At 37.9% G+C, this 25,553-nt stretch overlaps 1 protein-coding gene across 3 annotated transcripts in view; it reads left to right on the forward strand.

Annotated features, from left to right (window-relative positions):
• Positions 1–25,553, forward strand: part of UVRAG (UV radiation resistance associated) — a 372,875-nt gene that overhangs the window by 255,892 nt on the left and 91,430 nt on the right. For all 3 annotated transcript variants that reach the window (XM_043995097.1, XM_043995099.1, XM_043995098.1), the window contains one exon: positions 13,058–13,136. In XM_043995097.1, the coding sequence (XP_043851032.1) occupies positions 13,058–13,136 (79 nt within the window). The remainder of the gene's footprint in view (positions 1–13,057; positions 13,137–25,553) is intronic.

Genomic DNA, 25,553 nt, shown 5'->3' on the forward strand with positions numbered 1-25,553 from the left:
GAAAGAATATTATTGCTGTAAGTGAAGGGACTTAGAAATGCAGGAGATGTTATGGAGATAGACTCAAGGAGACTTGGCAAATGATCGGATTTGTGCATAGTGGGAAAGGGTATATGATTGAATAGAAAAGTCAGTGGTGACTCATTCCATCATTATTCTCCTCAGGGCCTAAGTAGATGATGGTGCCCTTAACCAAAATTTTTTTAAATTAATTTAATTTTTAAAAGAAGGAAGTTATAGCTGTGTGACCCTGGGCAAGTCACTTAACCCTAATTGCCTCACCCTCCCCCCCCCAAAAAAAAGAAGGAAGTTAGAAGGGCCATTATATTTAATGAGGAAAATAATATTCTACTATGGATGATTTGAGTTTGTGAATTAAGGGGATATCTAAATGGAGATGTGTTTAGAAAGCTGTTAATAATACTATAACAGAATTAAAGTCCTGATTCTGCTACTTAATACCTGTGTGACCTTGACCAATTTAGTTTGCCTCTCTGGGCCTCAGTTTCCCAGTGAGAGCTCTAGACTAACAGAGCTCCCAGATTCCTTCTAGTTCTCACATTATATGATGATATAAAAGTTGATATTTAAATGTGTATATTACAGTACTTTTTAGGAACCTAAAATTAGATGTGATTTTTCTCATTTCTGTCTCCACTGTGGGCTCCCCTTCTTATACTCCTAAGATTCATGGTACCTTGGAAGTTAGTGTCATTTTGTACAATTAAATTCAGTAAACATTTATTAAGTACCTACTGTGAGAATTATGGTTTAAATAAAATGTACCTGCCATTATAGTGCTAACAGTCTAGCAACTGGATACAATGTATGTACCTAACTACTTAGAATCTCTCTGATCTAATACATCTGAATTTTTCCTCCAACAATGCTGATTGTAGCTCATATGTCCACTTGTTCTAATGAACTTGCTACAGCCAGTCCATCCAGTGTACTAGTGGGTCTTTCTTACTTTCTCTTAAAAACAAGTGGAGGAGATGAGCTGTCTCTCAGCTATTCTTTACTGTTGCTACATGAACATCTTATTGTTTTCAGTCAGTTTGGTACTGTTTAAGAAATAGATAAATCAATCAGATTAGGTATACAATATACAGAAGCAAACAAGCAACAAACACAAAGATCTCAGCTATTGGAGTAAGAAAAAAACAAAAACTTTTAGGAAAATTGGAAGGCAGTCTGGCAGAAACTAGGTGTAGACCTGTTGAGGGAATCTCGGGGGATATAAAAAGATAAACTTGAAATTAGTACATATCTTAGACATAAAGGATGACATAAACAAATCATAAAATCAGGAAATTGATCTCTCTTCTCCCTACACTCTAATCTATCTCCTGTTCAGCTGCTAGAGTTTCATTCTGATCATGTCATCCTCATCCCCAAACTCTAGTAGCTCCTTATTATTTTCAGTATTAAATATAAATTTGGTGAGTAAAGCTCTTCATAACCTGGCCCATTCATACTTTAAGTCTCCTTATATTTACTTCGCTCTACTTATTCTGTGGGCAGCTAGGTGGCACAGTGGATGGAGTGCCAAACCTCGAGTCAGGAAGAGTTGCCTTCCTAGCTTCACATTTGGCTTCAGATACTTAATAGCTGTGTGACCCTGGGCAAATCACTTAACCCTTTTTGCCTCAGTTTCCTCATCTGTAAAATGAACTGAAGAAGGAAATGGCAAACTACTTTACTACCTCTGCCAAGAAAATCCCAAATGGGGTCATAAAGAGTCAGAGATGACTGAAAAAACTACTTAACAAACCTGTGATGCACCATCACCTGCCTCTTTGCTCTGCCTCACGTACATCAGACCACCTCTTTAACTCTGCCTTTTCATGAGCTATCTCCCATATTTGCAATGCTTTTCCCCCTCACCTTTGCAAATTAGCTTCCCTGACTTTCTTGAAGACAACTCACAGAAAGTACTGATTCACCTGAGGTGAAGCTTAATACACAATGTTTCAGGTCTATACTATCACTATTATTTGACTTCTATTTTCACCCTTGTGTCCTTTTGGTTGGGGGGAATCTCTTAATGGTCTCTCTGCTATTATTTTGTATTGGTGTTTTATTATTAAATGCATAGGGTTTTTTGTTTTGTTTTTTCCTTTATCTTCTGGAATAGTTAATTTTGTTACCTTTGTCTTCCTTGGTTGCTGTATTTGTTTAGGTTTTTGGTTTTGTTTTTACTATTTCTGTTGTTAAGGGTGTTTATAAGGCAAATAATTTGTTCAGTTTGGTTTTCTTTGTAAGTATGCTTCAATGTCTCTTTTAAAAAATTCAACATCTTTTGGCTTTTGGCAATCTAAGGAGTAGGGAGGGAAAGCATAATTGAGTTCTGTTGCAAGCCTGTAAATTCACTCATACAACCCTGCCAGTGTGTCATGACTGGTAGGGAAAAGGTGCTAAGTGAGCTCCTCAGGGATTAGCCTGCTTTTCTGTTAGTTCACTGGGTTGTTGCTTTGTTAAGGTTCTTGACAGTTCTCTTGGACATAATCTTTATTTTGGAGAGACTTAAGAAGTTATGAAGATCTGAGAAAGTGTCTAGACCCCGTTGGTAGTGTGTCTTGGAGCTATACGGAAATTTTGACGATTTTTGGAGATTCTGTATCTCCTACTTTTTATAACCTGTTTGTTTATTGAAGTAAATAATCCATAGTTTAGTTTCTTCTTTATGCCTTTAATTTCTTCTTGTTTTACTGCTATCACTGGTATTTCTAAAGCAATATTAAATATGAGTGAGGAAAAAGAGCCTCCTATCTACTGAGAAAGCTAAGGGTATATCTATGTTGCTGATAATGCTAATTTGAGTTTCAGAATTTTCCTATTAAAACTAGCTCTTCAGGGGCGGCTAGGTGGCACAGTGGATAAAGCACCGGCCCTGGATTCAGGAGTTCCTGAGTTCAAATCTGGCCTCAGACAATTGACACTTACTAGCTGTGTGACCTCGGGCAAGTCACTTAAGCCCCATTGCCCTGCCCCTCCCCCCCAAAAAAAACCTACTAGCTCTTCTAGTCTATTCATTTATGATAATTTGTTTTAACATAAATAAGTAATGAACTTGTCAAAGATTTTTTATTTATATAATGGTATAAACATGCGATTTGGGGTGTTTTGTTATAAATATGATAATGTTAATTGTTTCCTAAAAGTGAACCATCCATAAATCCCCTGCATAAATCCAATTTGGTCAGTTTTAAATATAATACTGCAGTCTTTTTGCTGGGTTTTTAGGTAGATTTTTGCATCAATATTCATTAGTGATATTGGTCCATGATTTTATTTCCTTGTTTATTCTTCCCTGGTTGGGTATTAGGGCTATACTTATCTCAAAAGGAGTTTGAGAAAGGGTTTAATTTCTTAATTTTTGAGACTAATTTCTATAGCAGAAGAATTAACTGCTCTTCAAATATTTGAAAGAATTCACCTGTAACAGTATGTATAAGCAATCTACCAAGTATTCATTACGCACCTACTGTGTACCAAGCACAATACTATATGCTGGGAATACAAATCTGTAGATTGAAAAAATCCTTACTTTGAAGGAATTCACATTTTAATGGGAAAGATAAGTACATTTGAAAGTATACACAGAATAAATATAGTGAATAATAACTAGCAATTATTTGGCATGTTAATGTCTATAAATATGTATGAGGTAGTTGGGGGGAAGGGCACTAGTAGTCTGTGTTTTTGTTGTTGTTGTTTTGTTTTTGTTGTTGTTGTTGAGGCAATTGGGGTTAAGTAACTTGCCCAGGGTCACACAGCTAGTAAGTGTTAAGTGTCCAAGGCTGGACTTGAACTCAGGTCCTCCTGACTCCAGGGCTGGTGTTCTATCCACTGCGCCACCTAGCTGTCCCGGCACTAGTAGTCTGGAAGGGGAATCAAAAAAGGCTTCATGTACTAAAGAAAGCAATTTTATGAGGCAGACATAAGGAAGAATTGCATTTGAGGCATTGGTGATGGCCAGTGCAAAGACACAGACGTGAGAAATTTAAGTATCATTTTTGAATAAAAGAGAGAAATCTGGATTTCTGGGCTGGATAGCAGAGGGTGAGAAAAAGTCATTTCCAATGGAGCTGGAACCAAGTTTGGGCCAAGTTGTGGAGGGAGAGCTTTAAATAAACAGAAAATTTTATGTTTTATCCTAGAGGTAATAGAACCACTGGAGACAGCGTAGTAGATAGTGATATATACTGTGCTTAAGGAAAATCACTTTGGCAGTTGGGCAGAGGATAGACTGAACTAAGAAGAGGATTGAGGCAGGGAGATCAATTAGGGACTTTTGCAATAAGATAGAAATGAAGTGAATTGGGGTGCTGACAATATGAGAAGGTCATGAATAAAAGACTGTGATAGAAAGAAGAGAAGTAAATGAGACAAAGAAATCCTTTCTGGAAAAAAGGTAAAGAAAATTAAATCTTAAAAATTAATTTAAAAAAAGTTCAAGAAGAGAAGGGGAATTTTGCTTGACCATGTAGTAGAGGAAAAAAGGAGAAAAATTAGAAAACTACATATAAAAGTAAAATTACAAAATTTAGCAAAAGTAGACAAAGAGGTGAAAGATGGGAGATGGGGATGGGATTTGAAGATGAGGGGAAGAGAGCTGGTTGAAATAAGGTTACCTTAAAATAGATGAAGCTGCAATAACTGACGAGACATATTATTCTCTTTACAGAAGAGGGAATAAAACCCTAATTCTAAAAAATTCTAAATAATATTGGAGACAAGTAGAGCAAAATTAAACATAACTCATAAGTTTAAACATGAATGGATTGAAAAAATCCAATAGAATGACAGAGTGACATCACATAAGAAAATAAAACCCCACAATCTGTTACTTACAAGAAACATAAATTTTAAAAAGCCTGATATACCAGAATAACAATGAAAGGGTGGATCAAAATTTACTATATATCAGGTAAATCCTAAAAAGCAAGAGTTGCAGTCATACTATCAGACAAAGCAAAAACCAATATTCACAACATAAAAAGAGATAAATAAGGAAATTACATTATGCTAAAAGAAGCCATCTTCAACAAGGAAGTATCAGTATTAATCTTATGCTTCAAATGCTGTCACATCTAAATTCAGAAATGGAAAAAAACCCAACAACTCAATTACAAGAAGACATAGACTGTAACACAGTATTAGCAGGAGGTTTTAATGTCCCTCTCAGTTTAGTACAATTCTAACTGGAAGATAAAGAAAAAGAAAAATGGAGAATTGAATAACCAGAGAAAATAGAGCTAAAAGACTTATACCATTTTCTAAATGGTGTGAGATTTAAAATTGGATATTAGATCATAAATCTCCCCTACTTAACCTTTCCCTTAATTTATCTCCCAAACTAGTAAATGGAAGAAGCTTTTGGTTTTCTAGATAGACCTTTTTATTTATAGTTATGATAGTCACAAGGTGATGTTGATTAGAAGGATAGGAAAGTAGAAACACAATACAAATCGTCTTAAGTCTAAGCTTAGTCTATATTCCTTATAAAAACTCACCAAACCGAAAAGGCCACCTTTGGAGAGAGAGAGTCTGTGCCGCGCCGTCAGGAGTCCCGCCAAGCAGGCAAAAGGCCTACTCTCGTTCTCTCCACCCCGGAAGTCAAAAACCCGGCAGGCAGTCTGACATGCGCAGCAGGCGGACTGTTCATCTCCTCCCCAAAAGGGTGGTCCTTGAAAAACTGGCGTCTTTCAGTTATCCTAACCGACTGTTAAAAACTTTCATATTTTACCACAATGGGAATGCTAAAGAATACATATATTTCTTAGCGCTGCATGAAAATTTTATAAAAATTCATTGTCAGGACATAGATATGTTGCAAATAAGTACTAAAAGGACAAAATAGAAAACTTCTTTAACCAACTATAATGCAATAAAGATAAGGGAGAACAAACAAAAGGCACATACCCAAATAGAGACTTAGTAGTTATATCCTCAACAATCAATGAGTCAAAGATGGAAACGACTAATTACGTGAAAGAAAATTATAATCATGAGAACACATACCAAAATTTTTGGTATGCAGATAAAGGAGTCCTCAATAGAAAATGATACACCTAAAAAAACTACATTAATAAAATAGAAAAAGAGAGGATTAACTGACTATGCATTTTTAAAAATTAGACAGTCTGAACAAATATTAAACAAGAAGTACAGAACATAAAAGATTAAAAATTAGAGTAGAAGTAGATAAACTGAAAACTCCCAGATGATTGTTATTTGTCTTTCATTTTCAAAGAGAACCAGTGACATCACCGGGTGCTGTCTTGACTTATGCATGAAATTGGATTTAAGTGAAGCAGAGTTGTGCAAAATCATCAGCCTCACTCTCTTCCTGAGTCATTGAAATCCAGTGGCAAGACAAAAATCAAGATAACCGTCAATGGCCCAGGCTGCAGTGGATGAGCATAGCATCTTAGATGCCTGACCAAGCTCTAAGTGCTTCATAGTGCCTGCTTCAGCTGCCTTCATCGCTTTTGGAACAAATTGTTCTCATCTGCCCATTCTGCTGTTAAAAATCTTCACATGCTTGAGGTAGACATCCCCCCTCATTCAGCAACAGTTTTGAGGCCTGTCAGTTACCTTCAACCTGGTTTAGCCCGTCTGCTGAGACAGTCCACCAGAGTGTGGCCACTGTACACGCTACAACTTTTTGGAGCCACATGTGAGAGTTGGGTGGATCAAGTGGACACCAAAAGTGAATGAGGAGCTCTAAAAAGGGCTCAGCAAGGCCTTACACCAGAGATGGTAGTTCTCTATGAACGTCCCATATGCCCTAAGATATCAGTTTAGTTTTCTGTTAACTTCTCCAAGAACTAGTTCTTTGAAAATACTAATAAACTTGATAAACCTTTAACTAACCTGATTAAAAAGAAGAAAGAAAATCAAATCCACAAAATAGAAAAAGAATGAGATGAAATCAAAATAAAACTAGAAGAATTAAAAAGTACTATCATTATCTCCTGTGCCCAATTAGATGCTGCCAGGATTGAGAATACAAAAGAAATAGAGGGACACTTTCAAAAGTGTTAAATGTCCACACTAACAGAAGACCAAATAGAGATCTTAAGTAATCCACTCTCTCTTTTTTTTTTTTAAAGTGAGGCAATTGGGGTTAAGTGACTTGCCTAAGGTCACACAGCTAGTAAGTGTTAAGTGTCTGAGGCCGGATTTGAACTCAGATCCTCCTGATTCCAGAGCCGGTGCTCTATCCACTGAGTAATCCACTCTTAAAAAAAGAAGATCTACCAAAGGAAAAAACAAAATTGTGATCTTGATGGATTCAAAGGAAACTTTTATCAGACTTTTAAAGAATAATTAATATCATTGATGCACAAGTTATTCTCAAAATTGAGAAAGAAAGCTACCTACTTGGCTCTTTTTATAAAACAAACATAGTCCTAATAACTAAATTAGGAAAAGCTAAAACACAGGAGAATGATAGACCACAAATTACAGGGCCCCAGAAATTTATACTGGCATCTCCCACCTTCTTGCTGATCTTCCATATACTCCAAAGAGATAAAGTACACACATGTCTAAAAATAGCCTCAGAAACACTTTTTGCTGGAGCAAAAAATTGTAAACTAAGGGTGTGCCCATCATCTGGAGAATGACTGAACAAATTATGTTTTATAAAGGTGATAGAATATCATTGTATTGTAAAAAAAAAAGTCAGAAGGGAGAAGCAGGAAAATAATTATAAAATTATAAAGAAAAACAGCTTTGAAACAAAGATGGTGTAGCCTTTTAACTCTATTTGACAGAAGTGGAGAACATGAGTAACAGATCTTTAAAAAATTCAAATATATTTTATTTTCAGTTCTGAATTCTCTCCCTACATCTTCCCTTCCCCACTCACTGAGAAGGCTAGAAAAAGAAAACCTGTTAAAAATAAGTATAGTGAGAAAAAAAAATAAAGTATAGTGATGCAAAACAAAATCCTTCTTTAGACATGTCAAAAGAAATAGGAAGGAAGGGAGGAACTATGCTTCATTCTCTACCTGAGTACATTAGCTCTCTGTCTGGAGATGGATTTAGGTTTCATAATGGGTCTTTAGGAAGTGTGGTTAATCATTGTATTGCTCAGAGTTACTATGTCTTTCAAAGTTGATTATCTTCACAATATTATTGTTGTTATATAAATTGTACTCTTGGTTCTGCTCACTTCTGTGACAATTAAAGAGGTTCAAGAGACCTAGTTTCTGGGTAATTTAATCATTTTATTAATAATGCCATCACATTATTAGTAAAAGGATGGTCATTTGACTGTCTCTCTTAGACCAAAGACCTCTAATGGCAGTGGACTCACAATTTATATGCCTTTTGGACAGTAAGTGTTCCCAAGGGATGCTTAGTTGCTTCTAATTGGTTAACAGACTAGGAGGTGAGCTATCTTGGGGTGCTTGACTTAGGTTACTCAAATCTTGGTCAAAGAGACACCGATTTCCATGTCGCTTGTTAAGACAAAAGAGAAAATCCATGTTTTCCCGTATCTCTCTGAGCAAAACAATAAGCAAAAATACATCCATTACCCCAAACTTAGAATTTCTTTTACTGCCTTTTAAGATTTTGGATTTGCCACACTAGTTGATTTTTTAATGAGGAAATAGAAAAGGAGAAAAACCTTGGTCCTAATACAATAATTAGTTATTAAATATAAGAGAGAAATATTCATTTCTCACACTTCACTTTGCATTAGTTCATGTAAGTCTTCCCAGGTTTTTTGGAAACCATCCCTTCATTATTCCTCCAGCAAAATGGTATTCCATCATATTCAAAAAGCATAACATATTCATCTGTTCCCCAATTGATGGACATTCCCCTCAGTTTCTGATTTTTGCCACCACAAATAGAACTGCTATAAATATTTTTGTACATAAGGGTCTTTTTCTCCTTTTTATGATCTATTTAGGGCTATAGTCCTAGTAGCCATATCACTGAATCAAAGAGTATACACTGTTTAATAGCTTTTGGGCATATTTCCAAATTGCTTTGCAGAACAGTTAGAACAATTTCCTGGTTCACCAACTGTGCATTAAATGTACCTCTTATTTTCTATTTTTTCTTTAAAGTACCTGTTATTTTCCATCATCCAATCTGATAGGTGTGATTTGGTACCTCCCAGTTGTTTTAATTTGCATTTTTGTAATTATTGATATAGAGCTTTTTTTCCCCCCCCCCACAAGGCTACTGATAGCTTTGCTTTCTTATCCTTTGACCACTTAATGATGCTGCTGCTAACATTTATATAGTGTTTACTATTTGCCAGGTACTGTGCAAAATGCTATTATTATCCCCATTTTACAGTTGAGAAAACTGAGGCAGACAGAGAATAAGTGCCTTGCCCAGGGTCACAGAGCTAGTATGTGTCTGAGGCCAAATTTGAACTCAGGTCTTCCTGATTCCAGTTTCAGTGCTATACCACTGAGCTGCCTAGCTATCAGCATATCAAATATAAGTGTGACAAACTTTCAGGAGGACATAGGCAAGAATTGTAAAATGGACATATAGATTGGTTGCAGTGTGCACCCTTGGAGAGAACTCCCAAACTGATGAGATCACAGATCCATTGAGTATTTGAGAGAATAATTTATTAGATGAAGAAGAGATTGTATGGTGAGTATTTTCCTAACAGGGAACGTTTTGAACAGAGATAGGCAAGCAGTCAGTCAGCGGTCACTGATTATATGCTTGCTATGGAACAGGCATTGCGCTGTGAGTTAGTCACGTTTTCTGATAGGGCAGATAGACATCTAAAAACGATTCGATATCAGGAATTTTAAAAATTGCCCTTTGTAAGTTTCCATCTTTAATAATAGAAAGCATAACTCTCTCAGCAATTTGCTGAAACCCTATCCTACAATGAGCTGGTTTTTGCATGTTTAGGGCAGTTTTATGGTCATGCTTAAATGACCATTATACTGTTAATTGTAACTTTATCCTTCATAATCTAAATTTAGTGATAGTTTGGCTAATGTAACTCTCCATCTAAATTGAAATAAAATCCCTTTGATTTGTATCTTATGTCCCGATAGTGATAGTTTTGCCCTTTAAAGTGGATTTTATTTTCCTAGGTTGCTTAAAAGATCTATAAATCTCTGTAGTTTTGTAAGGTAAGATAAATGTGTGGTAGTTACAAGATATCATACCGTTCAACTTGAAGTGACCCATTAAGGATTTGAAAGTGGTATAAAATTTGAAGTCTGTCTTAACCCTACCCTACGTGAATTATTTAGGGCTAATCACTCTTTAAAATTCTGTTTTAATGTCACAAAATATGTCTTGTATCTACATTTCTATAAAGAAATCCCCATTAAGTCAAAGTAAAATAGAACTTATATAATCCATGGATGCTTATCTCAATGTACTCTTCTGACATATGAAACTACTTCTATATTTATGACCTGAAAATGGAGATAGACCTGGGTTTCCACTTGATTTGAAGCACTCTGCAGATTGCATGCATGTGATAGCTCACTGAGTTAACAGCCTCAGAGTGCAGAGGTTTATGGATCCAGCCAATTGTTCTAAAGTGCCCTCTTTCCCATGCTTCAGCCATGAGGTGGTTTCTTTGTAGGGCAGAATGTGTACTATTTCCAGACAGTCTTCACTGCCTGGTCTTGCTCATTATTTCTTTTTGGATCCACTCTCCCAACTCTCCCATGCCCTACAGTTAAAGTTTGAAACATGTGTCCTGGCTTAATTTTTATTGCCTCCAGTTTGGCATCTTCTTGTGGGGGGTCTTAAGCATTTGCCTATTTTTTGGCATCGGGTAAATGAATTTTGTAAGTTTGCTCACTCATGAGAGAGCATTTTGTAATATTCACCTCACAACGTGGCCTTTTTGAAATTGTAGTATTAGTCACTCTCTTTATAGCTTAAAGCAAAACAAAAACAAATAGACTCTTTCCTTTTTCCTAATTTTTTCTAGAAATCAATATCTTACAGGCTTTATGGCATACACCTTTCTCTGGATATTCAAAGAATAATTGAATTTTTGAATGAAAGTAATATTTATCATCTTTGTGGGATTGCTTTCTACCTAAGGGTGTCATGTTCCTTTGTAAAATCAGGAAGGTACAACATCACTTAACATAATTTCCCTTCTCAACCCTGTATGAGTCATCTTTGATCTATTTATGGTAGAAAAGTTTCTTTAAAGAGACTTAAACTGGCATTCAGTTTTGGTCCTTAGTGTGAAATTGAATGAAAGTTCAGTGGTGAAAGTTAGGCTGTAATCACAGAAAATTTAAGTTGAAAGGGGCTTTAGAAAGCAGGCATTTAGTACAACTAGCACAAGTTATATCTGTGTTTGTCCAATGGTTGTCCAATCTGTTGGAAGACAATTAGTGAAGAGCAACTGATTTCCTCCTAAGCCAATTCATTCTCCTATTGGGTGACTCTAATTTTGTTCTTTTTATCCCCTTCCCCTATACCAAGCCCAAATGCTTCTGAAATTATTCTCCTTATTCCTAGTTCTGCTTTCTGGACCCAAGCAGATCAAGTTGAGTCCATTTTCTATGTGACAACCCTTCAAATACTTGAACATAACTATTAGTGTCCCCTTTTATTTTTTCTCAGCGGTCATTACACCAACCTTTACCTAAATGACAAACCTCAGTATGATATCCCTAACAAATGGTCATCCAGAAACTGCTCTACTTGAAGACTTCCAGTGAGGCAGTGACCTCCCATGGTAGCCCATTCTCTTTGGGGATATTTCTAATTACCTGAGATTTTTTTCCCCCTTACATCAACCCTAAATCTACCTCTGTAACTTCCGATCTCCAGATTCATCAAAATCAAGTCTATTTCTTCTCCCAAAGCTATATGCTGCTAAGGCTCCTCCTTTCCCTGGGACTGTGACCTGAAACCACATGTGAGCAATACAACAGAGTCCTGCTCCCAGCTCCAGCAGAGGGTCCCCTGTAACCTCCTTCTGACCAGTTGTCCCTCCATCTTACCATCTGTGGGCCATTTCAGTCTTCTCCAAGGCCTGCTGCTGGCTTGCTCGGGTACAACCTGCACTTGGCTTGTACTAGACTGCACTCCACTCTCACCCCAGTGAGTCAGACCTTTCTTGCGGACCTTCTAAATTGTCCTGGGCTAGAAAAATGTTTCACCCAGTCTTTTTGTTATTTCACTGCTTCAGAATTCTTTTTTGATGTGTTATTTTAGTCTTGTTTGGGGTAGAATCTGGAAAAGCTCAGGTGAGTTCCTGCCTTTACTCTATCATCTTGTCTCTGCCTGGAAGAGGAAAGTCAGTGGGGAATTGGATTTATCATCTCCTCCATGTGTTCAGCTTCTATTTCCTGCTGCAGTCTCTTGCTTAACTTCTAGCTTGACTGTTTGCCTTCAACTTTATATATTGTACATGTCTCCTGCCTGATCTCCAAGTTCCTCTGTGAAGAGTAGAGGCGCCTTCTACTTAATGATTACCATATCAACATGATGCCATTCCCTACACATCCCAGTGATTCTGAAGTTCCCGTAGGTCATCATCCAAACCCCTATTCCCATGCCTTTCGATTATTTCAGCCCCAAATCCCAATTAGCTCACCCCTTCCACTATGCCTTCGACAACACCTCTTCCATAGGCAACCAACTTGCCGCCTTCTTAAATATTTTCCTCTCCTATCCCTTCCATGTTCTGGCAGTCATCGAGACTGGCTCCCTTCTGACGACAGCCTCTGTTCACCCTTTCTAGTGTTGGCTGCACTTTCGGGATTGGACTACTCCTTGCTCATCCCCATTGTCACTTCAAGGTTCTCTACTTTGTTTTTGAGCCTGGGGGGGTTTGTGGGTTACTTTCATAACTATTGTATTTTAGCCCTCTGTTGGCATGAAGAGCTATGTGCTCTTGTTCTTGCATGATGACATCATGATGATGTTAAGTTAATGCACCATTATTTTTACAAACAATTTGGTCCAATTCTTCAGATGTTAATGTCATATCCAGGAAATGTATTATCTATAACTTGGCAGTTGTCTGTTCTCTGTTTTCTAAAATGTTGGTATTTCTCACTTTTCCTAGGTTTCCACTGTATCCAAAAGGAGGAGAGAAGCTACAATTTGATTATGGCGTCTATCTGCTAAATAAAAATATAGCGCAGGTAAGCATTTTGTTGCGTTTCTCCCTCTCCATCCTCTGTGTCTCCCCCACTTTCCCTGCACCATCCCTTCATTGGCTGGCATAATGTTTTCTCTTTTAGAAACCTTTTATTTGGGGGCAGCTAGATGGTGTAGTGGATAAAGCACTGGCCCTGAGTTCAAATCCCCCCTCAGACACTTACTTACTAGCTATGTGACCCTGGGCAAGTCACTTAGCCCTCATTGCCCCACAAAAATACAAAAACAAGAAACCTTTTTTTTTTGATGAAGTAATGTGACAACCCTGTTATTTTTATGATTCACTCCTAATCAAATTCTTAGCCTGTGTCATTCTAATGATTCTAGAGAAGCAAAAGGTAGAAACATGCATTGGTTTAGTGCCCACAAAGGAAGTTTCTTTGATTTTCACTCTCTGGAAGAATTACATTTTTATAGCTCTTTGCTTTTATATTATACTGCTGCTAACAGATTCCAATCTCTTTTAGCTCTTTTACTGTCTAGTCCCTTCAGGATTTTTACTCTACTCAGCAAGTTGTTTGTAGAGGAAAAATCTTATACCTTTGACATGTCTCTACATACTATTTTTATCTCCGGGGGGCAAGATAAAAATACCATGTGTAACAAAATAGATAGTCCTTCCACCATGACAGATCTTTACATGTCCCCAGACTCTATGCCATTTGGTATGTTACTTAAAGACTATGCCACTACACATCATGGAAGAAGTGTATTACATGTCCAGGTGGGGGAAAAGACTGTTTTTCTTAAAAGTATGTGTGTATGTATGTAATTCACAAGCAGCATGTTTGACTGCACTTAAAGGTGTGTGAAGACATCCCATACTTTTCCCAGATGTGTGAAACACCAGTTTCCCAACCTTATTGTTTCATTTTTTATACCGGGACATTCTTCCAACTAGAATATCACATTTAGTGGTATCCAAGTTTTGACTGCAATTTAAATACATTATCAGCTGAAACTGCAGACTTTGTCTAGAAGCAATAAGGTTTGTGTTGCCTTTTTAAAATGAGGTTTTGTTGCCTTTTATCTGAATAAGTAGAGAGACTCATTCAATAATTGTCTTATTCAGGCTGGTAGATACAGTATTACTTCTCCATGAAATAGCTAGTAGACATCTTAGGTAAGATTCAATCTCAGGTTTTTCTGACTCCAAACCCACCGCTGTCTTCTTTGCTAATCAGCCACCTCAGTACTTGGTCAGAGTTGCAAAGAGGCAGATTTCAGCTTATGTAAGAAAAATCTTTCTAGTGATCATTGTAACCCAAAGATGGAATAGGCTGACTTGAGAAACAGTGGAATTCAGAGATCTTTATCTGAAGCTTAGGTGACTGTTTTGGCAGTATGTTGTTGAAGGGATTCTCCTGTTCAAGTATCAGTTGGATTAGTTGGCCTCAGGTCCCTTCCAACTCTAAGATTCTGTAATTCACTGACGTCAGCCAAGATTTTGAGAATGGTCAGAACTAGGCTGTGCTCATTATTAATAGGCTCATAGATTTAGAGGGGGCCCTTAGAGGCCATCAGATCCAATCCCCTCCTTCATTGTACAGATGAGGAAAAAGGCACAAAGAAATTTTGGCTTGTTTTTGCTTTCTATAAAAGAGACTTCCCTTGCTGGAAGGACAGGGGCAATTTAGGGGTCTTATCTCACTCTGATCATCATGACCAGTTCTGTTGTTTACCTGGACCAGTTCTCCCCTTCTTGGGCAACCTGGTGAGCCCCTGGCTGGGCATATTAATGCCAAACTTGATGACAGCCAATCCCAACTGGTTTATTCCTCTGTACTGCAAAACTTCAGAGATGGACTAACTTCAGCCTCCTGAGTAACAGGGATTACCTGGGTATACCACCCTACACCTCTAGGACAGAGAAGTGAAATAACTTGCCCAGGATCACATGCCTAGTGGATCAGGTAAGATTTGAACCTGGGTTTTCTCAACTTCAAAGTCTAATACTCTCTTCACTTTACCACATGGACATAGTTCATATTATATGGTAAATACAGATCATAGTCATTGGTAAGATGACACTACATGATGGCAAGGAAAGGACACTGGACTTGGAATCAAAAGACTTAGAGTCCTGGTGGTTTTATTTCTTAACCATTTAACTTTGGGCAAATGACTTTCCCTCATTGGTTTGTCACTTAACCCCGTTTGCCTCAGTTTCCTCATCAGTAAAATGAACTGGAGAAGAAAATGGCAAAGCACTCCAGTATCTTTGCAAAGAAAACCCTAAATAGAGTCACAAAGAGTCAGACATAGCTGAAAAATGACTGAACAACAACAATAAAGGTCTGCAGATAGGAGGAGGAAAGTAAAACAGTCTCTGCTCTCAATGAGCTCACATTCTAATGGAAAATGTACAGATCTGAAAGTTTCAGCTGCAAGTCAGATGGAAAAGTCTCCTGGTCCTTAGGTAATGCAGCAAAATAGATGTTAATGCCTGTTCTTTAATTTTATTTCTATTGGTAAAATGATGTCAGTTTCTGATATAGAGCTATTTGGTAGTGCTTTGGGTGGCAACACCTTTGTCAAAGGACTTTGGTAACAAGAATTGTTTCTTCTGTTGCCATGGAACCTGAAAGTGCAGTTTTCAGCCTACATTTCCACAGGGTTTGCTTCCCAAGATGATGAATAAGGACATTGGGCTGGAAAAATTGCTATTCCCAAGGGTTTGGGGATCAGTGTTCTATGCAGTCTCCATCAGGATCTGAAGGGAGATTGTAGTCAAGATGGTGGTGGTGAGTTGACTTCTCTGGCACATCTCAGGTCCCTGCAGCTTTGGCCAGTTTGTCTTGTCTGCTGTGTCTATGGCAGTTGGTTGGGAAGACTGGCCCCCTTTCCACAGGAAGTGCTTTCTGAAATGATGTCTGTGAGGACTGGGCTGGAAGCAGGACCAGTAGTCTGGGAGTGCTGCCACTGGGAACCTGTCTGTTCCTGCCCTTTGGTGGCAGCTGATCAGCAGTTGTTGGTACTGTTGATGATGAAGGTGTGCACAGTGACTTCTCCCTTCCATGATAGCTGTGGAGTCTGGGTTGGAAGCAGGGCTTCTGGTTTGGAGGGTACTGCTTTTCTTAAGACTTTCAGGTTCAGGGTCATGGGCTGTGTCCATCAGAACCTAAGGGGAAGTGCAACTCAAGATAGCTGTGGGGGTCTGACAATCTCATGGGGAAAGGCAACACATCTAGAAGATGCCTTAGGGGAGGGGAGCATCCTTGGTAGAGAAACCCTAAAATAGAGCAGCCAGGTATGAAATGAGACGTCTTTATTGAGCCCTCTCCTTAAATGGAAGTTCGGAGTTCATGGCTCTAACCTCCAATCAGAGGAACAGAGGGTAGTGATGAAGTCTGAGGACCAAAGCTGAATCAACCTTATAGGTTGATGAAGTTTTCCCAATGATGAGCTTCCTGGAGCATGATGAAGTCAGAGAAATCCCAAAGTGGTATATCCAGGTCAGAAATGAGTGAATAGAGTGATGATCCATGATTCCAGAGGCCAGATGATGAAACATACTTACTACCCATTACAGAGATTTACCAGATTTGGAATGGAGAATGAGTTATATACAGGGTGTTCCAGAAATCTTAAAAAAGAAAAAGTCAATACAGTTTTTAGCTGTTGAAGCTTAAAACTGCATTGAAACTTTTGGAACACCCTGTATATTTTTGTATACAGTCTTTGAAGGAATTTGTTTTGTTTTTCTTTCTCTCTCTTCTCCCCCCCCCCCTGTATAGAATGGGGTGGGAAGGAGTAAAAATGGATTTTTGTTCATTTTTTTTTAAGGGGAGATGCACTACAGATGGGAATGTTGCATGCATTCTCAGATAAGGTCACTGTTATTAGTTTTACCTACCTGTTATACTTTGCTACAAGAGACTTTTATGAAGTAGAAGTAATCTATTAATGTTTGTGACATTAAAACAAAACATATAAATAAAACTGAAAATAGATATATTTTTAAAATTTATACTGGAGGGAATTGGGAGTCACTGCAGTTTTTCAGACTTTAGAGTGATATTGATTGACTTTTAAGAATATCGCATTGCAACCTCTGTGGAGGAGGGATTGAAGAGGTAAGTGATTCAAGGCATAGAAATAAATCAGGAAGCTATTGCAGTACTTCCAGAAAGATATTATGAGGGCCTAAAGTCAGGTTGTCATCATGTTAAGTGGAAAGAAAGAGGGGAATATAGGAGATGTTGTAGTTGTTAAAATGACAAGACCTGGCAAGTTATTAGATACAGAAGGATTCCTGATATTTGTGGTTCCTGATTCTTCTCATGAGAATATCACAAAAAAACACGGGCTATTATCCTCTTCTTTCAATCAGTCATAGTATATTTTATTTCTGTTGGCAAACATTCTATAAAAAATATGCTCTGCTGTGAAGACAATAATGGAAAGGATTAGAAATCATAACTAAGCAAAGTTTTAGTTTAAAGTGGAAGAATCTTCAGTGTTAAATCAAAATTTTTTTTAAAATATTTTTTAATTATTGCATTCTATACTTCTAAAAAGCGCAACACTCAAAACTAGTCTTGTACTTAATGTCCCTTGGTGGCCGTGGCAAGAGTCAGTGATAATCCTTAATTCTACACATGAGTGTGTGACCCTTGGAATGGGAAAACACTTTCAGTGATCTCAAACTGCACCCTGCTGTCAATGCCCATCTTCTCAATTCCATTATTCTCCTGGTGGTATTAAATATGAATCCTAGGACACCAAAATGTTAGAAGAGTCATAGTTAACAAGTGATTCCCAGGGTTCCAAAGGGAAAGATTAATGATGAGCAGAGTAGCCCGAATCTGTTGAGGCTAGATTTTCAATAATGACTTTTCAAAGTCTAGCATAGTTCCATGCACATTAGTAAGGTGCTTAATAAATGCTTGTTGAGCTGTAGGAGGAAAAAAGGAAAGAGATTATTGGTGATTTGGAGAGAGTGATTTTAGGTGAGTGATGCCATCACAAACCAAATTCTAAGAGGTGGAAAAATGAGTGATTGGAAGGAAATAGAGAAACAAGTGTAGTGAACACTTCTTGTACTTGTTGTTATTAATGGTATGCTGCAGGCTGCTTACCTGCCCACCACTTCTTTCCATTGCCTTTTGGATAACTTGCAAATATGGTCCTTCTGAGACTATGGTATGCCACGATTTACAGTCATTTAACATTACCAGGAAAATAATAATATTAAAAATAAATTTTTTGCCACTATTAGTGGCTAAGTCCAACAGCAGTGTACCAAAACTCTCAGCCAGGGACAGCTTGCCAGCAGACCCAGACCTGTTCAGGAACTTGCAGAGCCCCAAACAGGAAGTCAGTGAGAAGACCTTACCTTGGATCATGTCACTCTGGGAGCACTAAAAGCTTGCAGATTCCCAGGTCTGAGCTGTGAAAATAGCAAAAGGACATAAGAGAACAGAAGCTCAGGCCAGACATCCCCCTCAAAATGCACAGAGCATAGCAGAAACATAAAGTCAAGAAATAGGTTAGAAGAATAAATAGAAGGAAAGCTAATGAGTATTTACATAGCACCTACTATGTGCCAGTCACTTTTATACATATTACCTCATCTGATCCTCACAACTCTGTAAAGTAGGTGCTATTCTCATTTTACATTTGAAGAAACTGAGGTAAACAGAGGTTGTTACTTACCCAGAGACACACAGCTAGGGAGTGTCTGAGGCCAGATTTGAACTCAGGTTTTCCTGACTTCAAACCCAGGACTTTATCTACCATGCTACCAGCTGTAGAATGATTTAAAAAAGAAAAGAATCTTACCATAAAGAGTTATTATGATAGGGAAGTTCAAGATACAAACCTAGAACAAGAGGATGGCTTAAAAAAACATATATAAGTAAAACCTCAAAGAAAAAAAGCAGCAGTCCAACCAGAATTTCTGGAAAAGTTAAAGCAAGAGTTTTTTTGTGTGTGTTTGTTTTTTGTTTTTTGTTTTTTTAACTAAAAAATAAACCTTATACACTAAATGAGAGCTATGGAAGAAAGATTTGAAAAGAGAATTGACAGCTTGGGAATAGAGGTACAAAACTTTACCCAAGAAAGTAACTGTCTGAAAATTAGAATTGACTAAATAGAAGCTAATGACTTCATGACATATCAAAAAATAGTCAAACAAGGTCAAATAGCTGAAAAAGTAGAAGAAAATATGAAATATATCACAGCAGAAACAACTGACATGGAAAATAGGTGAAGAATCATTAGACTACTTGAAAGCCATGACCAATAAGAAGAGCTTAAACATATTTCAAGAAAATTGCCCAGAGCTTTTAGAACTAGGGGGTAGAGATTGAAAAAACCCACTGGTTATCTTTTGGAAGAAGCCCCAAAATGAATACTATTGAGGAATATTCAAGTCAAAGCCTAGAAATCTTAGGTCAAAGACAAAATACTCCAAGCAACCAAAAAGAAAAAATTCAAGTACCAAGGAGCCATAGAGAGTATCACAGGAGATTTAGCAGCTACCACAATAAAGAACTGTAGGGCTTGGAATATGATGTTCCAGAAGACAAAAGATTTAGACTTGTAACCATGAATAACTTACCCAGCAATGCTGAGTACAATCCTACAGGGGAACAAAGAGATTATGAGACTTCCTATAACTTTGCCTACTATTGCAAGGAATGAGCAATGGTAAAACAAGGAGGCCAAGGGATTTGTAGAGCAGAGGACAGTGTGGAATTGAAATGATAAATTATGGTCAAGCTTGGAAAGGAAGAGAAAGGAAGTCAAAGTATGGATAATTCCTGACAGAATAATGAAGCAGTGAAGGAATTAAAGCTCTCATTGAGACAAAGAATAGATTTAGAAGGAGTGCTAAAATGAAATGAGAAAAGAGTCAGAGAAATAACTATTTTTCTTGGGGGGGGGGGCGGGGCAGTGGGGGTTAAGTGACTTGCCCAGGGTCACACAGCTAGTAAGTGTCAAGTGTCTGAGGCCGGATTTGAAGTCAGGTCCTCCTGAATCCAGGACTGGTGCTTTATCCACTGTGCCACCTAGCTGCCCTAAAATAACAATTTCTAATTAAGGAAATGGAGACTCTTGTGCCTAATAACAACCTCTATTGTCTCCCTCAAAAGGATGGCTGCTATAAAAGGAAAACTTCCTACTAATTAGAGTTGTCCAAAAGTGACAATTTGTCTCATAAGATAATGAGAGCCCCATCCTGTTACTGGAAGTCTTTGTTTTTGTTGTTGTGTTTTTTGTTTTTGACTTTTTTTAATCATATGCTGATTTTAAAATTTTTTATTTTTTTTAATATTGTTTTATTTTTAGTTACAAAGTCTCCTTCTAGACCCTTTCCCACCCATTGAGAAGGCAAACAAAAAGGTATTCATTATACATGTAAAGTCATGCAAAACATTTCCATATTAGCCATGGTTCAAAAGAAAAGGCAAGAAAGAAAATAAAATTTTTTTAAAACTCCCAACAACTTCAGTTTTCACTCAAGTTCATCAATTCTCTCTCTCTTTTCATGATGAGTCCTTTGGAATTGTCATGGAACATTGTATTAATCAAAGTAACTAAGTCTTACACAGTTGATTATCATTAAACTATTGCTGTTACCGTGTATAATATGCTCCTGGTTCTGCGTATTTCTCTCTTCATTAGTTCATGTTTTCACAGGTTTTTCTGAAACTGTCCTGCTCGTCATTTCTTATAGCACAGTAGTACTCCATCACAATCATATAGCACAACTCATTCAGCCATTCCTCAGTTGATGAGTATCCATTGAGTGGATGCCCATGCATTCAATTTCCAGTTCTTTGTCACCACAAAAAAGAACTACTATAAATATTTTTTTGTTTTGTTGCATAAGGTCTTTTCCTTTTTCTTTGATCTCTGGGATACAGACCTAGTCATGGTATTATTGGCTCAAAGTTTTTATAACCCTTTGGTCATAGACTGGAAGTCTTTAAACAGAGACTAGAAGACTGCTCATTACCAGGGATTCCTGTTAAAGAATAGGTGGGACTGAATAAATATTAAAGACTATCTAGTCTGTATCATCTTATTTTACTGGTTTAAGGCCTAGAGAGGGGAATGGACTTGTTTAAGATCACATAACTAGGGATAGAAATAGAATTTCGGGCCTCTTGATTCTCATTTTTTGTTTGTTTTTTCTTTGTGGGGCAATGAGGGTTAAGTGACTTTCCCAGGGTCACATAGCTAGTAAGTGTTAAGTGTCTGAGGCTGGATTTGAACTCAGGTCCTCCTGAATCCAGGGCCAGTGCTCTATCCACTGTGCCACCTAACTGGCCCCAGGTCTCTTGATTCTCAAAAGTAGGGTTCTGACCTCTGAAGTATTTTCCAACTTTGGGATTTTGTTATTTTATGGCTTCATGGAAAATTTGGAACCTAATCAAGATGTCAAAAGAAGGAAAGAATTTCATTAGGAAATGCAAAGTACATTCCTATGGTACAGGTGGAATGGGTGTATGTAAAAAGGACAAAACAAGATTATAGAAGTCCTTAAAAGCCAGAAAACCTTTGAATAGTGAATTAATTTTTGTTTACTTGGGTATTTACCACTTGTGAGTCAAGCCCTTCCATGAAGCACTAAAATCAAAACTAATTAAACCTAATTGAAAAAGAAAGCAAGGGAAACAAAGTCCACAGTTTAGCTAATCTGATATGCACAACATTGATTATGTTGGTCACTGTATCCATTTTTTTTTTTGAACTGTGACTGTTAAACTAACCACAGAAAGGAAATTACTTGATGTAGCCAAACAAAAATCTGACTAGGTTTATAATGTCACTTAAGTTTCTTCTTAGAGACTTGTGAACCTTTGACTTTTTTTCTTTATATAAGCCTAATATAATGAGTGGTGTAATGTAAGAGTTATCTCAAGGATGAAGTCATCTGAGTGGAATGTGCCTATGTCTTAAAAACCTGATAAACATCGCTCCATGGTATTTAGGAGATTAAAAGAGACTTAGACATGTAAATGTTACTTTCACATTATTATAACCAAGGAAGCTCATGGCCCAGCTATCCAAACAGCTGTGCTTCAGACAAAGCTAACAGTTTGACTGGGGAGGATTGGCTATTCCTTTTAAACTAACTGCATAATCCCCCATACTGACCTTTAATATGAATTACAGAAAATAAGAGAGCCATCTGCAAGGCACATTTATGTGCTGCTTTGCTCCTGATTCTAATTCTTCAGTTTATTTTATGGAAATTTTACTCTGGCATCAGTCAGTCAATAAGCCTTTATTAAGCACCTTTTATGTGCTAGGCACTTTGCTAAGTGCTGAGGATACAAAGAAAGATAGAGGACAATCCCTGACCTAGAGGAGCTCCCACTTGTACACTAGACAACATGCAAACAACTATATAGAGAGAAGCTATATACCGGCTAAGTTGGAAATAATCAACTGCATAAGAAGGCGCTAGAATTAAGAGGACACAGAAAAGCTTGGGGGGTGGAGGGGCGCGGGGAGCCAGGAGGTAGAAATGGGGAGGGAGCATTCCTGGCATGAGGGCCAGCCGGTGAAAATGCTTGGGAGGCTGGAGTGTTGTATTGAGGAACAGAAGGAAACTAGTGTCATTAGATAACAGTACAAAGGAGAGTATAAGGTCTAAGAAGACTAGGAAGATAAGGGGAATAAGTTATAAAGGTCTTTGAATACCAAACAGAAGACTTGATATTTGATCCTAGAGGTCATAGGGAGCCATTGGAGAATAAACTTGTACTTCAGGACAATCATTTTGACCACAGAGGACTGGGGAGAGACTTGTGTCAGACCTCCCAGTGCACTGTTAGAATAGTCAATGTGTGAAGAGAGGAGGCCTTGCCCCAGGCTGGTGGCAGTGTCAGAGCAGAGAAGGGAGTATATTAAAGAGATGTTTGAAGGTAAAATAGACAGGCCCTGGCACCAGATTGGATATGGGGAGGGGTAAGAGTGAGGAGCAAATGAAGACACCTACGTTGTGAGCCTGGGTGTCTGGGAGGAAAGTGGTACCCTCAACAATAATAGGGAAGTTTGGGAAAGGGCAAAGTTTAGGGAGGAATATAAGAAGTTTAATTTTAGACATATTGAGTTTAAGGTCTACAGGACATCCGGTTCAAAATGTCCAGTAGGCAATTGGATTTGAAAGACTGAGGTCAGTAGTCAAGAGGCTATACCAGTGAAATCCCAGTTATAATCTCTGTCCCTAGGTATAACACCATGTTAAATTTAATTCACACTTTAAAAAAAGCTATACATAGCATTTCACAGTTTCATATCCAGTTTTCTTTATTGTTTTATCAAAAGTTTCATGGTTTAAAATTCATAATAAAAAGAAACATTAAAAATATGTACAGTGGAGCAGCTATGTGGCGCAGTGGATAGAGCATCGGCCCTGGATTTAGGAGGACCTGAGTTCAAATCCGGGCTCAGACCCTTGACACTTACTAGCTGTGCGACCCTGGACAAGTCACTTAACCCCAATTGCCTCACCAAAAAAAAAAAAAATTAATTAATTAATAAAAATATGTACAGTGCTTTAACAAAGATTGAAGCAAGGGGAAGTAACGTGATATAAATCATAGATTTCAAGTGGGAAGATGATTACCTGGACCAGCCCCCTCATTTTATAGATGAAGAAACTAACTCCCAAAGAGGTGAGGTAACTTATACAAGAATATACAGGTCATAAATAGACATTTTCAAAAGTGTACCTTGGCCTGGGTCCTGTAACAATAGAGTTAGGAATGCTGTGAAATTCTATGACCAAGAAGGAGCCAAGATGGTGGAATATAGGCCAGGACCCAACTGAACTCTCCCAACATTCCCCTCTAAACAACTTTAAAATAACACCTCATATCAAATTTTGGAGCAGCAGAGCCAACAGAATATCAGAGGGAGACATTTTTCCAGCCTGAGATAATCTAGGAGGTCTGCAAGAGAAGTCTGTGACACAGGGTGGGCACAGACCCAGAGCATAGCAGGAGTACCAACAGTGGGTTTTGGAGGCAGCTGCAGCAGCAGCAGCTTTAGGAGCTCGCAGCCCAGAGACAGTGAAAGAGATTTCAGAGGACCCTTTGCTGCCACTGGGTGCAGCTGGTAATTATTAGCAACTCTATTGCCCATAAGCAGTTTTAGGTCAGAGTTCCAGAACAGAGAGGAGCACTTGTCACAAGGTCACAAGGAAGCAAGGACTTTAGTCATGGTCCCAGAGCCAAGAGAGTGCTTGTACTTGCAGCTGCAGGGAATCAGAGAACCTCATCACAGTTCCAGGGCCAAGAAGAACACTAGTACTTTTGACTGCAGGGGAGCAGGAACCCTTCCTGGGTAAAGACCAGCATGTAGACCCAGCAGAACAGTGACCACACCCACCTCTCCCAGGATAACACCAATTTGGAAGCACTAAAATCTTGCATACCCCCACAACTACCTCTGAAAAGAACAGCACAAAAAAAGCCTGAAGCTTGGCTCAGTGCCTCCTCACCCCCTGGTGAGCAGAGCCCAATTTTTAACATAAAGTTCAAAATGAATAAATAGGCTGAGAAAATGAACAAATGACCAAAAAAAAAAAAAAAGAACTTGACCATAAAAATGACTAGGGTGACAGGGAAGACAAAAGACATAAACTTGGATGACAACTGTGTGGAAACAGCTACAAGCAAAGCTTCAAAGAAAAATGTCAATTGGGCCCAAGGTCAGCAAGAATCCCTAGGAGAGTTAAAGAAAGAGATAAGAAGGTAGAGAAAAAAATCAGAAAAAAATTTGAGAGTCATGTAAGAAGATTATAAAAAGAATGAACAGTTTGGTAAAAGAAGCGCCAAAAATGCTGAAGAAAATAACACCTTAAAAACAGAAGTGAAGAGGGGAACTATATAAACATAATTATAAACCACTTTTTATACAAATATTCATACTTAAATAATGGAAGAAATATTCATTGTTCATTGTTGGACAGAGCCAATATAATAAAATGGCAGTTCTACTTATTCAATGCCATCCCAATTAAACTACCAAAAAATTATTTTATTGAGCTAGGAAAAAAAAATAAAATTCATTTGGAAGACAAAACATCAAGAATATCAAAGGAACTAATTTTTAAAATGTAAAGGAAGGGGGCGCAGTGGATAGAGCACCAGCCCTGGATTCAGGAGGACCTGAGTTCAAATCTGGGCTCAGACCCTTCACACTTACTAGCTATGTGACCCTGGGCAAGTCACTTAACCCTCATTGCCCCACCCCCCCAAAAAAATGTAAAGGAAGAAGGATTAACAGCACCAGATCTTAAACTATATTATAAGGCGGTAATTATCAAAACTACTGGCTAAAAAATAGAAAGGTGGCTCAGTGGAACAGAGTAGACATATAATACACAGTAGTAAATGATTATAGTAACCTTGTGTTTGACAAATGTAAAAATTTAA

Source organism: Dromiciops gliroides, chromosome 3 (assembly GCF_019393635.1).
Source record: "Dromiciops gliroides isolate mDroGli1 chromosome 3, mDroGli1.pri, whole genome shotgun sequence".
NCBI lineage: Eukaryota > Metazoa > Chordata > Mammalia > Microbiotheria > Microbiotheriidae > Dromiciops > Dromiciops gliroides.